The sequence below is a fragment of the Lagopus muta genome, chromosome 20, assembly GCF_023343835.1.
Source record: "Lagopus muta isolate bLagMut1 chromosome 20, bLagMut1 primary, whole genome shotgun sequence".
NCBI lineage: Eukaryota > Metazoa > Chordata > Aves > Galliformes > Phasianidae > Lagopus > Lagopus muta.
Window position 1 is genome coordinate 8,480,445 of NC_064452.1, and position 13,716 is coordinate 8,494,160.

General features: G+C 49.3%; 1 protein-coding gene across 6 annotated transcripts in view; it reads left to right on the plus strand.

Annotated features, from left to right (window-relative positions):
• AUTS2 (activator of transcription and developmental regulator AUTS2) overlaps positions 1-13,716 on the plus strand; it is a 663,330-nt gene that overhangs the window by 589,611 nt on the left and 60,003 nt on the right. For all 6 annotated transcript variants that reach the window (XM_048967069.1, XM_048967068.1, XM_048967071.1 and 3 more), the window contains one exon: positions 8,267-8,315. In XM_048967069.1, coding sequence (XP_048823026.1) covers positions 8,267-8,315 — 49 coding nt within the window. The remainder of the gene's footprint in view (positions 1-8,266; positions 8,316-13,716) is intronic.

The following is a 13,716-nucleotide window of genomic DNA, read 5'->3' on the forward strand; positions in this document are numbered from 1 at the left end:
CCATAATAACTCCTCTCATGTATGCTACCCCGTTTGGCTCGTGTGCATCTGAGTTATTCAAATCTGCAGTGGGTTTTGGTGGTTTTTTTTGGTCATCAGTTGGATATTATCATATTGTACATTAATATTTCAGGTGAACGTTTCATTCGTCACAGTCACGGTCATTCTTTTGCCAAGTTAATGTCTTTGCAGTGTTTAGAAGCAGGCTAAACGTACAGATTTATGGTTCATAATGTGCTGTCTAAATAGGAGATGACAGTCAAAAATGGGATTTATCTGTTCAGTGGGAGAGACCCTGCATTAGCTGCGTGGTGGTGCTGCAGTATTTCCTTCCCAACCGGACCTCTTTAAAAATCATCCTTGGAATAACAGATTTCTGTCCTACATTCTATTCATCGAATGCGATGTGATTTTTCATTATTTTGCTTGAATGTTAGAAAATGAAAGAAATTACTGGATTGGTTTCCGGTGCTGATTCAGCATTTTCTGGGCTAAAAATGACCTGAAAGACAGAATAGGATTATGGTGCACAATAATGGGTGCTTTATTCGGTGGCAAGAAAGTCCCTTCCTCCGACGGAGAAGAGAATGAGAAATACTCTTATTAGTTGATTCAGTGCGCAGATATTGACAGACAAATTAATTTGAAATACTTCTTCAGCTCCAGAACTCACTAGCAGGCAGAAATTAGGGGAAGATAATGGCTCCAGCTGAAAAGCAGTGCATTTATGAAGTGCGCTCACAGGAGCGCCAGTGGATGGGGAAGAATTTATAGTTTATCCTCTTATTTTGTGATAGGATCTTACAAATGTTCCCGGTTAAACTAGAGAGTGTAGGCAGCAGCTTAAGAGCCAGGCGAGGTCTCTAGCAGCGAAATCCGGCTGAATGGTGCTCCAAAATCTGTTCGGTGACGCGGAGTTCAAACCACAGGAAGGTGGATGGAGAAAACGCGTACTTTTCCTGGTTGAGAAGCTGCAGTCAGGAGTTGATTTGTGAATTCTCAACAAGAAAGACAGACCCTTGGTGTTCCCTCATAGGCTCTGTATTGTTCGGAGCAGCTGGGAGGCAGAGCTGCCTTGTGCTTACAGGGCAGGGAAGGTGGCTTTTCTGTTTGGGCAACGGGTTCAGAAAACCATCCAACCTCCTCCAGCAAAGCCAGGCTGCATTCGGTCCTGGCAAGCAGCGGAGACTGCTCAGTATTTTATAGGGCCAGGCCCGTCAGGATGGGGAAGAGAGAGCAGCCCTATTGTTCCCTGAGCCCCACTTTTTATCTTTGTTTCCATTTGAAACCAAAATCATAAAACTGCCTGCAGAGCGGTTGCCTTGCTGTTCCTATAAATGAGAATTCCAGCTTTTATGCTAATTCAGTTTCAGGTTTCTTTGAACCTGCAGTTTATGGGCCTCTGCTTAAAACTGCAATCTGTTCTGCATAAAAGAAGGGATTACAAAGTGTTTTAGTTTTGCAAATGCTGCAGAAAAATAAAAATAAAATTAAAAAAAAAAAAAAGTTGCGCTGTCATTAATATGCTCTGACAAAAGTTTTCTGCTTTGTCAAATAAAAAGCCACACTTCTGCTGCCAGCAGAACACTGTTATATGGCCCCATGGCTCTGTTTGCTCCTGGCTGGTGCAGGTGCTGCCTGTGGCCCTCCTCCCTTAGCACAAAGCCCCTGTGTATGAGGGCACTGCTCCGTGCACAGCCAGGCCAGCTTCCCGTGGGGCTGCAAGCGCACCCAGCTGCCCCGCTTTGCTTCTTGCTGACAGCTGTTGCTGCCTTTTATGGCATAATTTTGTTTGTGGTAGCGGCTGTTTGGGTCACTCGCAAGCACCGGTCCTTTTCTTGAACCTCGTTAAAGCATCAGACTCTAAGTACTTTCTGCTCGGGACGCGACGCTGCTGCGCGCTGTTCAAAGCCATAAAACGCTGCTGATAGCTCCATAAATTCTTTTCTTGTGGAAAAGAACCTGCATCTCCTGGCCAGTAATGTACCAAATTATGTGTGTTTTCAAAGCTTTATAAGGCACCACAATCACGCTCTGAGCTCAGACACCATCGTGCTTTCTGGAAAGATTAGCAGCTTATTGGAAACATGAATGTTTCCAGTCCTGCGCAGAGCACCAAAGCGTTGGAACATCCAGATTTCGCAGTGCCAGGAAAAAAGCTGCAGAACCTTCCAGGTGAGGCGAGCTTTGCCATAAATAATTTAATCCAATATAATCTGCTGTAATTTCAATATTCATTCGCTCGCAGCGCCAACGCTGGGTAATTCTTCTTTGGAACTGGGGCACGGCTTGGAGCCGAGCCCCTGCTGCCCTGCCTGGCTGCTGGAGGTCATTTCCATAAAACGGTTGGATCTGAAAACCTCTTCCAGAGAGTGAAAGATCTCGAGTTCCCTTTTGATCCAAGTTCAATGCACTCCACTTGGCCGTTGTTGCGGCAGAAACGAATGTCGACGCTGACAGAGACCACAGACAGATGAAAAAAAATGTTCTGGCAAAGTCCCACGTAGATAAGAGACGGAAGACTTCACAAACCTATCTGGGCATATCCCAAACACGGGAAAGTACTGCTGTCAGGAGAGAGGGAAGCTTCATCCAGCGGCCATTGAAAACATTAGGAGGTGGTGGTGCTGTTTTTTCTCCCTTTGATTTAATTTGGCTTTGGGTGAATTCCTAAACCTCTCATTCTGAATTCCAGAACGCATTTCGTGCATGCATAATGCTCTAGCAGGAAAACAGAGGTCCTCCACTTATCTCTAAGACACGAATAATGAGCATAATGAGGCCCGCAGCCCTGCCAAGAGACCTTAACAGCCTTAGGGAGAGGAGGAGGTAAATGCATTTCAGTTCTGTGTGCGCTGAAATTTCAGGTGTGGCATGTGGTTAATGTTTGAAAAATCCAGTACAGACAAGCCTGGAGTTTAATCCAGGCTGAATTTGATAAATTAAAGTCTTGCAAGGAGTCTCAGCTGTAATTAGCCCAGTTCTCACCATGCAGGGATGGAGAAAGTCTTGACCAAAGTGCTCAGAGGCGAGCTGCCACACCTCAGCGTTAGGAGTTTAACTCCCTGCCCTGTGCAGCCGTGGGATCCCTGCAGCCTCAGCCCCTTGTGCTGTGCTCACACCACTGTCCCAGCACTCGTTTCTTGTTGGTGGAGACCAAAAGCTGCACGCAAGCCATCATCCTTTTACTGAGCTCGAGACACAGCTGCCAGCTGCACTGCCTGCTGGCCCTGTGCGTTTGAAAGTGGGAGCTGTGGGGTCTATCCAGGAGAACTGGAATGGCCTTTCTGCAGGCACCATGCCGCTCTGTGCCTCTGTTAGGTGCAGGAATGTGGGAGATGCAACAGGCCGAGTCTGCACGAGGCACCTTGCAGAAAGCAGGGGACGCCTAGCTTTGGGAAGCGCTGCCATTGCTGTAGGCAGGAACTCAGCTTGGCCAAGGTGAGGGTCATTTGTGGTAGTCTTACCCAGGCACTCCCACCCCTGGTGGAGCTGCGCTGAGAACACTGAGGGCATTTGTGGCTGCATTCATCTCCTCCCCTGTTGCCATTCCCACCAGGCAGTTGCCCCATTTCAGGTCAGCGTGACTTCACCTCACATGCAGACTTTGGAAGGGCCACAAAGCAGTGCTGAAGAGATGTTCTAAATGGGATCATGCAGTGATGCCCGCAGCCACTGCCAAGAACTAATGGCACACAGTCCTGTAGTTCTGCATCAGCGTGGGGTAGGAGGGTAGCGTGAGGGGTCCAAGCAGCCCAGGGCCGTCCCTGCTCACCCCTTTCCTGCCCCAGCCCTGCTTCTGAAGCTGCAGCTCAGCTCCCAGCGCAGCCCAATGGAGCACATCTCCATCAGCACCCCTCGATGGCAGCTCTCTCCTGGAAGCTCATTGAGCTCGCTGGGCCCATCCCAGGTTGTCCACGGGCGCTGCCCTCACAGCTTCCCACTGCCCCACAACCATCACGCATCCAACGCTGTGCCGGCAGCGCGGCCGCCTCTCTTTTCCTCATCATCGTAGCTTATGGGAGACACCATTTGGCTCCGGCTTTGTGCTACAGCAAATAACCATTTGTGTAACAACGTGGCTATGCATTACTTTCCGCAGCGGCTATCAGTAATGGCGTGAGGTGCTTAAGGAAAACCTCCAGCGGTCCCGAAACGCACAGCGGGTCGGCAGCCGGTGCCGCTGAGCCCGGCGGGGCTCAACTCGAGCACCGCAACTTTCTCAGCGCCCGCGCTGAACTTCAGGACGGGTTTTTTTCTCCCCGAGGAGCTCCGAACCGGGAGCGCCGCAGCCTCTCCGTGCAGTGCGGCTTCGCCCGGGGGCAGCGCCGGGGGAGGCGGCCGCGTCCCCCGCAGCCGGAGCGGCCCCGGGCCGGGGGCGGAGCGGCCCCGCGGCGGTGCGGCGAGCCCTGACGGGGCGCGGGGCGGGGCGGGCGCGGAGGGCGGAGCCGGCGGGGGCCGGGTGGGCAGCGCCGTCGGAGCGCCGCGCAGTGCGGAGCAGAGCGGCGGCGGCGGGAGGCGGCCGGGCTTCGGCGGAGCGGGAGGCACGGACGGGCGGCGCGAAGCGGAGCGGAGCCCCCCCCGGGATTACATTGCATTGCAGCGAGGTGCTTCGGCGGGGCCGGAGGAGCTGGGGCCGGGCCGCTGCTTCTCCCCGATGGAATTCACCTGAGCGCGGCAGGGACGGTGCCCCGGCGGGAGCCCGCTTTGTCTCGGGAGAGTACGGGCATGACTTTTTAAAACCAACCCACCGGCCTAACAAAGCCAACCCCCACCTCCTCCCCACCCCCCCCCAAAAAAAAAAGAAAAAAAAAAAAAAAGAACCAAAAAAAGCAAACAAAAAAGACCAAGCAGAAGACAAAAAAATAAAACAAAATCCCATCCGGCCGCGGGAGGGGCCGCGCCAGCCCGGAGCCGGGCCCTGCGGGACGGAGCTGCGCCCGGAGCTGCGGGACCGCGGGAGCCGCACATGCGTTCCTTTGTCCTGGCGCCCCGCTAGCGCTGCCCGCGCGCTGCCGCTCGGCTCCGAGATCGGCTCAGCGGGGCTCCGCCGCCCCGAGGATGCCCGCCGGGCGGCCCGGCGCTGCCCGCCGGTCCTGAAGGATTAGTTGTGGTTTCGGCGCGGGACTCGGCTCTGGATCGGAGTTGCCCGGCGCACACGCGCGCCCCTCCCGCACCGCCATGAGTCCGGGGCCGGCGGCTCCTCTTCGCCCCGCGTCCGCAGGTAACGCCGCGCCGGGGTGGGGGAACGTTGCGTCCGCGAGGTCCTCTGGCAGGGAAACGCTCTTGGGGGTCTCTTTCTTTCTTTCATTTATTTATTTTTTTTTCCTTTCTGCTTAATTGTTTATTATCCGTGTCGGCAGCTCGGAGCTTGCCGATTTCTTTCGCGCAGCGCTCGTACCGAGGTATGCCCGCACCGGGGAGGCTCGGGCGGGCAGCGCGGGGCCGTGGGTTGGTTGGGCGGGGGGCGAACGCAGCTCTCGGCTCCCAGCGCACGGAACGTCCCGCTTCGGCCCCGCCGCCCCCCGCGCTCCGCACGGAGATACCGGCGGGCTGCACGGCCGCTTGGAGACGCGGAGGAGATTTTAGATCGGCTTGGCGAGGGCGTTGTGTGTTCCTTCTGCGTTAGTGCCGAGTTTTGTTTTCTTTTTCCGTTCTGTTTCAATTCGCGTGGCTTTGCTTTTTTTTGTTTTTGTCCTCTTGCCGGTGTTGTGTAGTGCGAGTGCCTGGGCACAGAAATGGTTGCATCGAGAGGGATGCTGCGCTCGTCCGCTGGCGGAGATCGCCTCTGCTGCTGTAGCAGTTGTGCGTAACCCTGATCTCTCTTTCATATTTAAAATAAAACCTAAAAGTAGCGGAAAAGGGCAAAGTTCCGGCTCAGGGTTGGAGCTGCCGAGGCGGCTCGTGGTTGTTCGTACGGTGAGCCCGGCGGTGCGTTTGCTCCAAGTTGCTGCTCCGCTCAGTAACGTGTGGTCAGCAAAGCAAAATGGGGTTTGCTCCTGGTCGAGCTTTGTCTGCGGGAGATGATGCCCCTCTGTGTGCGCGCCGGGCCGAGCATCGCCTCCCGATCCGCTCACAAGTGATGCTCACTCGGAGCGCTTTGTGCACCGCGGTTCGTCCGAGAAGTGCCGCTACCACGTTCCACAGCGATGTTCTCAGCGCTGCGTGCGATAGGAATGGCAGGATTTCTGCGGGAGAATCGGAGCTGAAAAGCAGGCGCTGGGTTTATTGTTGGAGATTGAGGAAAGTTCTTTAAAAATACAGAAATGGTGTCTTTTTCCCTCTTTTTGGTGTTTGGAAAAATGGAGCAAATGGGAAACTTAGGGCTTCTTTATGCTGGTTAATTTAGAAACAGTAAAATAAAGTAACACTTGAAACTGTAAGACGGTTTGGTTGTGGGTTTTTGTGGGTTTTTTTTTTTCCAGTTTGTTCTTCTTTTCCTTCTTTCTTCCATGATAGATTTTGTGAAAACAAAGAGTGGTTTGGAGAGTTTCTGCCTTCAGAGAGAAGCTGCATTTAAAAAGGCAACAGCAGATGAAATTCGCTGGGAAGGGTCATTATTCCCCATCAGAGAGCAGGCTGATGGGCACGGTTCTGAAAGCTCTGAGCATGGCTTGGTTTGTTGGACTGATACTGGACTTTGAAGCACATGGCTTTCTGGGGCTCTTCAATTTCTGCGTTATTCACATATTTTTCATTAATTTAAGGAAACTCGTCGCTGGATAATAAATCCATCAGTGGGTAATAAATCCAGTGCTTACAAGGTATTGAATTGGGAAGAGACGCGCCAGCCCAGCTTTGAAATAAGCCAGCAGTCATCTGAAATCTGTCTGGAAGTCTGAAAAAAGAGTATAGCAGTTTTTTTTATTATTTTTTTTAAATTTTTTTGCAGTTAATTGAGGAAATCTTTGACGTTGTTAACTTGAGGGCAGGCAGATCATTGCAGTGCCCTGTTACACTCTGAGCTGTGTCTGCTCATGTATCGCTCGCTGGTTCCACACCCAAGTTGTTGGGCACTGGAGATGCCTCCTATGCGTTGCCTGTCTGGATGGCTCTTCTCTGATTCTCAATTCAGAAATCTGTTCCCTTCAACCAGAAATTAAAGCTTGCTTTTCAAACAATGGGTTTTAATTATTTGAGCCAACAGTTTCTATCAGAAGACTGCGGTCTTCTTCGAGTGTTACGCTTCCCCTGTTGGCATGGTTTTGTTGCTGGGTACCTTCATTTCCGTGTGCTTTCAGAAAGCAGACTGTCTGACAGCGGGGCTGTGTCCGAAATTGAGTTTAGAATTGAGCAGCTCTGTGTTCAGTGAATGTGGGGAGTAGTGTAGGTGTGAGGGGTGTGCATGTGTTTGCAGCTGTGTGTGTGCCTTGTATCTCAACACAGATGCACAGATGATTTTGGCTTCTGCACTCGGGGTGTCCAAAATCAACATTCACAGTGTTCCCTTTCCTGTTAAGTTTTTGAAAAGGGGTGCTCAGCATTTTGGTGTGAAACTTAAAAATGCATCATTTCAACAATAGGGCAAAGGACGAGGCAGCACGCTTGCAGAACAGCAGTGGTGGACGAGGTACTGAAGCAGCACTGGGAGGAAAAGCCTTCCCCAGATAAAGGTGGCAGATGAGAGACAGAAAGGACCATTGGTTTGAGCACGGCGTGGTGTCAGGAATCAGTTACTTTGAGGGAGAGAAGCCCTGTGTGGAGATGCACCCTGTGCTCAATCTGAGGGTGGCTTTCTTTTTCAGACCTTACCTAAGAGCAGTGGGTGAGATTACCGAGCCGAGGAATCGGCGCTGCTGTAGAAGTACCAGCAACCGAATGGTTGGTGCGATTGGAGTCTCCAAAAATACTTAATGAATTTAATTTAGAAACCAGCAATTCTGCCAGTCTCCGAAGCTGGGCTGTATTTCACAAAAATTCTTATCAAAATCCAGATCAGAATGCAGTGGATAATTGTACAAAAATGCAGTTTGTGTGCAGCTGATGCATGGGAGTAAAAATATATACATTATATATATTTTTGTATTAAATTGAATCTTTCCAAAGGAAAGCTCTGCACTGCAGGGCGGCAAAGCACAGCCAAATAGCACCACCTCATGGACGTTCCCTTCGGAGCCCATCAGCTCCTGGCTTTTGTCACCTGATTTGTTTCTCTGAAATATGTACACATCTCCGCGCGTGTCTCACTGTAGCGTCGTTCCTTTGAAATGCATCACTTGAAGGAAACGTAACTTCTCTCTTTTTTTTTTTTTTATTGGTCTTTCAGGCATCTGATGCCAGCTCTGAAAAACTGTTCAACGCTGTTACAAATAAAGGTAAGACTGCAATTCGCATCACCAATGTGTTTTTTTCCCCCCCCGATGCGTTCCTTCTTGTGGCAATTTCAATGGGGATGAAATGTGACTTGTCTGGCAGAGATGTTGCAATCAGCTTGTTAGTGCTTTTTATGTTTCTCTCGGTTTCAGACGTGTTCTGTATGCTTGATAATTGCTTTGCTTAAGCAATATAAAATAAAGGCTTTAAATAATGCAGTGCCTGCCAGGTCAGAATTAATTTAAATAACAATATTAGGGAATAGTTTATTTTACAAATGGCTTTAATTTAAGCTCATTTAAATAACTGTAAGAGTTTTCAAAATGTTTTAACTTGATTGTTACTCATCAGCTCCATGATAGACATGGAATTATGAATAGCCAATTTGCACTGCTGACAGTAATAACCAGCCAGCGTTTAGTATTCACAGGATAATAGTCATAAACCATGGCTTGCTGTGCTGTGTGCTTTCTGTAGAGTTAATAAATGATATAGAGGGCCACATTTAAATATTCAGTATCCCATTAATTTCCTCCAAACAGCAATCTAAAGAGAGAGTGGCTAATGATATAACAGTACATTAAGGGAAAACTCGCCCTAAATCAGTGCCAGTGAGCTTCTGTGCAGAGCTTGTCCTGAAGCAGCATTATTAGAAAGGCTGTGGGGATGTATTTATTTATTTATCCCTTTATTTATTGCAGTGTTTGGGGTGGGTTTTTTTGTTTTTTTTTTTTTTTTGCAAAGAGGGCAGAGGGAGCAGCTTCCAGACATGAGTTGTGCCTATGTGTGTAATTCAGAGCCTTCAAAATGCGTCAGCTCTTTCTGTTTTTCACCCACTGTCCTACTTCTCAATGGCAGTGTGTAATAATTACCCATTAAATGGGGCTGCAAACCCATAGTGCTTTAACCTGGTGTGCTTCTGGGGACATTTGAGTCAATCTTGGTTAGAAAACGCAGATTTGATGAATTTGGTGTTCAGGTCTGTTTTGATCACAGTTGGCCGGGTGTGGGTTGGCTTTGTATTGGGTTTGTCATTCCAGTGGGCCGTCCTGGTGTTACTCTACGTGTTTTAATCCCACAGCACCATGTAATTGGGGATGAGCCCATGATGCTGTGAGGTGTGAGGTTCCTGTGCTGATACGTCGTTGCTTTGGAGGTCTGCTGCTGTAGTTGGATCCTATTTAATGGCATCACAGATCCACGTTCCTTGTTTTTTGTGTTCTCCCATCCTTTGGGAGCCCTGTGTTGGATGGATGACCTCGGTGGCCTAACCGGACGATCTCACTTGGCGAGCTGATAGATCCATTTGCTTTAATTGAATGTATGGCTTGCCCTCAGCCCCTCCACCGCCAAACAAATAAATAAGGTTGCAGGTTTGGGTGACCCGCGCTGCTTGTGACCACGTGGGAATTTGGGCCAGGCGAGGAGGGGCCTTTTGCTCTTCCTGCCCTTCCCAGTTCGGATCCAGCACGTTTCCCACAGCCCGGATAGTGTTTACTTACCCAGGTTGATTCGTGGCATCTATTTGGTTGTGAGCATCCATGCTTGACAGGGAGCCTTTTCTTCCGAGGTACTTTTCTTTGGTGATTTAGTTCCCTTGAAAGGATTAGGATTTCTTTGTGTAGCCTAAAATCAACATAGGCTTTTCTAAGCTTTGCTTGAGAAACCGTACACAAATAAGCTTTTTAGTTGATGGTAGATTATTCCTGTGCCCCTTATTTCCATCAAAATGGCGGCTTTCTTTTCTCCTCCTGAGTTTCCCCTTAAAGCCATATGCTAATTCCTGTTGGTAACATGAATGACAAGGGGAGAATCAATTCAAATCCAGGTGCTGCCAAACCAGGCCGACTGGTATTCTCTTTTTGTTTTCTTTTTTCTTTTTTTTTTTTTTTTTCTTTTCCACCGGGAGAAAAGAGATTAAGGGGAAGGAGGGCGGAAAAAGCATCGGGAGCAGTTTTGTTAAAGGGATTAGCATTCAGGCTGCTAAATATCAGGAAAAGAGCCCCCCAGAAGACCCCTGGTTGGGGATAATGTTGCTAATTGCTTGCAGCCAGGTGCAGGGGCTCTCCGCCCGTCGTGGGGCTGCTGCCTTCCCCCAGACCCTGCCCTGGGGACGGCTGAGGGCTGCCCGGGTTGCTGTCATTTTGATATATTCCAAGTTCAAGTTCTCTCCCTGCAATTCAGCCTGTTTGCTTGGAAGCCAGTTCTTCCCCTCTGCTGTCCGCGGCTGTTTTTGCCAGAAGCAATAAAAGTCGCTCGTCAGAAAGGGTCAGGTTTGCATTGGGTAAATCATGATGAAACCTTCAAAGCTCCTGGCTGGGAGGCCCAGACTGACAAGTGTGCCGTCCCTCCTGTCCGGAGCCGGCCTGCCTGGCATCCCTCAGCTCCCTGTGTTTCACACATTTTTTTATCTTGCCACCTCTATTTTTATTTTATTTTCTTTCAGAATTCTTTACAGCAGAATTTACAGAATCGGTGTATTAACAAAGTGTTCCTTTCAGTACAATCCTGAAGCGTTGTAGGTTTCTGCCATTCAGTTGTAGACTCGGGGCTAGCGATGAGGTGGAGCTCAAGGTGTGTGGGATTGTTATGGGTGTGTAATGGGAACTAATCCCTTCCAGAAACAGAAACAGTAATAATTAAAAAATCCAGGACAAAGTTAATATTCCCTCCCTAGACCTTCTTTGATGAAGGGTGGGAAACCCATCAAAGAGAAGTCTCCTGATATCCACTTCGGAGCTAGCTGCCCTTAGAGCTCAGTGGGAAAGTGAGAGTTTTGGGATGCTCTGTGGGCATTGAGGCCCCTTCAGGGCTGGGGTTTGTGTGCAGCACAGTGGTGCTGTGTTTGGGAGGGCTTTAGGGTTCCCACCAGCTCTTTGCTGCCAGTGCTCCCTGAGGTTCCCAAACCTGCACTGGGTCTGAAGCAGAGCTGGGGACTAGAGAGGGATGTGGCTTTGTCCCCAGGGCAGCAACTGCTGTGGCTGCTGTTGAAATGAGCAGTCCCTGGTTGCGAGCCTGAGCAGGAGCTTGTTATGTTGCAGAGCTTGAAATTATCTAAGAAAATGATTCCCAGTGAGATCTGGTGGCTGTGCTGGGAGGTAAGCACCCTATAATCTCTCCATGGAGGAGGAATGGAAGAGTAGCACATCACTCGTCTGCAGCAGCCCTCCATCCCCCGCACTGTGCAGTCTGTGCCTTCCAGCTTCAGAAATGCTACTTGGAGTCTTTGGAAGAACGTAACTTCTCTCGCTGTCTGAGAATGTCAACCTTAACGCTGTTAATCCTGGCCAAAATACAGGCTTTTGTTCGTGAATTTTTGTAGCGTGACTTTCCAGCATAATTAAATTCCATTATCTTTTAATAATTTAAACAGACACATCTGAAGATGTAGAACAGGCAGCTCCTACTACTGCTGCGTATTTAATTTATGTTAAGTCCCTCCTACGTACCCTTGGAAAACAGCTTTTCCTGGAGGGAGAAATAAGTCCCAAAGTGATGAAGTTTCATTTGTGCTGTATATTGAAGTTTGCCTTTGATCAGGAACACAATTGGGCCGTTACAGCTTTTTATGTTCAAATTGTTTACAGGATGTTCATGTAAACTTTATGAATCCTTCTGCTTCGCGGCACCACCAGCTGTCAGGGAAATATTTATATTCTCAGCTGGAGGTAGATCAAGGCGTCTGGGTTACTAGTCCTCACTGGTGGCTGCAATACTACCCGGATCAAGGCCTGGCTTTTAGGTGGTTCTGCAGCAATATCCTCCCCTGGAAAAACAGACAGATTGTTTTTTTTTCCCCTCGTCTTTTTTTGGTGAATCATTTCTTGAGGATCTTTTACAACATCTGTTTCTGTAAACAAGCAGGGAGCTGAGGCTGGCATGTGCTGTTCCTTGTTGGTTCAGTCCGCAGGAGGTTCTCGGCTGTGGAGGAGTGTTCACCCTCAGCCAGCCGGTCCCACAGCAGCCTGTTGGGAATCCAGCTGGGTCTGCTGCTGCACAGACAGCACAGTGCTGCAGAAACACCACCGCTGTGCCGCTGCACTGACTGCTGCTTCCTTCCTCCTTTCCAGGAGCACGCAGGAACCTTCTTAGCATCACGACTCACATGGTGTGCATCCTCAGCTTCTGACTTCTTGGGGGCTGCTGCATCTTCTCACTGAACGGCTTAATCCCAGACTGTATTTAGGGCTCTGGACCAGTGCCAGTGCAGTGGAAGCCCACACGTTGCTCGGCAGACCTCAGGGACTGTGGAGTCTTTGGCACAGTCCCATAGGCTTCTCTTTTTGTGGCTGTTGCGATGGCTGCCCTCCCAAAATGATGCCCTGATGTGGTGTGTCCTTGCATTCCAGTGGAGGCTGTGCTGGTGGCTTTGGATCGCTCAGTTACCCTGTTTTTTGGGTTTCAGATGGCTTCTCGGTATTTTCCATGTGAAAGCTGAGTGTCTCATTAGCAAGCTCTGCGCAAAGCCTCCTGTTTGGAGGACCTGAGGTTTCTTGTACCAGCGAGTTAGATTAGAAGAAATGTTGCATCGCTTCACTGTAGCTTGCAAGTCAGGCAGACAAAAGTCGATGCCTGCCTTGAGACAGTCCTTTGTTCTAGTGCACAAAAGAGCAAGGCAGTTATTTCTGTTCCACGAAGGCTTTATCTGAGCGAGGAATTTGTTGCGTAACTCCACTTACTGCTGCATCTCCTGTGCACAAACCGCTCCTGCCCATCAGTGCACTTTCTGTGCCCTCCCCTTCACCTGCTGCAGGGGTTCTGGCTGCAGTGTGGCGGTCAGGTGGGGTGACCTGTGCTGTGGGATGTAAGGGCAGTTCTGCAAGAAAAGGTCCCTGTAGTGTGATGAACACAGTGTGCCCACAAGGCCAGTGAAAGAGGGAGAGAACCTCTTGCACAGCCTTTCTGATTCTTAAAGCCTAGAGCTTGCAGTGTTACAATACAGGAATCTTCCAAGGCTTCTAAATTAATCATCAAAACTAAGCTGAACCATAAAATAACCAGACTGTGGGCTTGGGTGTCTCTTAACCAAAATAACTGAAAGAGGCAGTTGACAGCCGTGTTCTGGGAAACTTCAACCACTTGAACTTGTATCAAGTATGCTTTGGTCTCAGGTGGTGATTGTATTCCTTTAAGTTCTTTTCAAGCTGTTGGTTTTAGCAAAGTCAAATGATTCCAGTGTCAGCAAAATGACAATATTTACTAACGCATAATTGTGTCTATTCTGGAGAAAGTATTTGTTTTACAGATTAAACTGTATTTGATTTTCTTGGAAAAGGCTTATCGGCTTTGGGCTGCAAAATAACCAGTGGTAATCAATTCAAAATAAGGTGGAAAACTTCTTAAGGATAAGAGTAGCTTGCTGGTGAGGCTCCTGCTTGACATACCTCCAGATGAGTGGGGTCC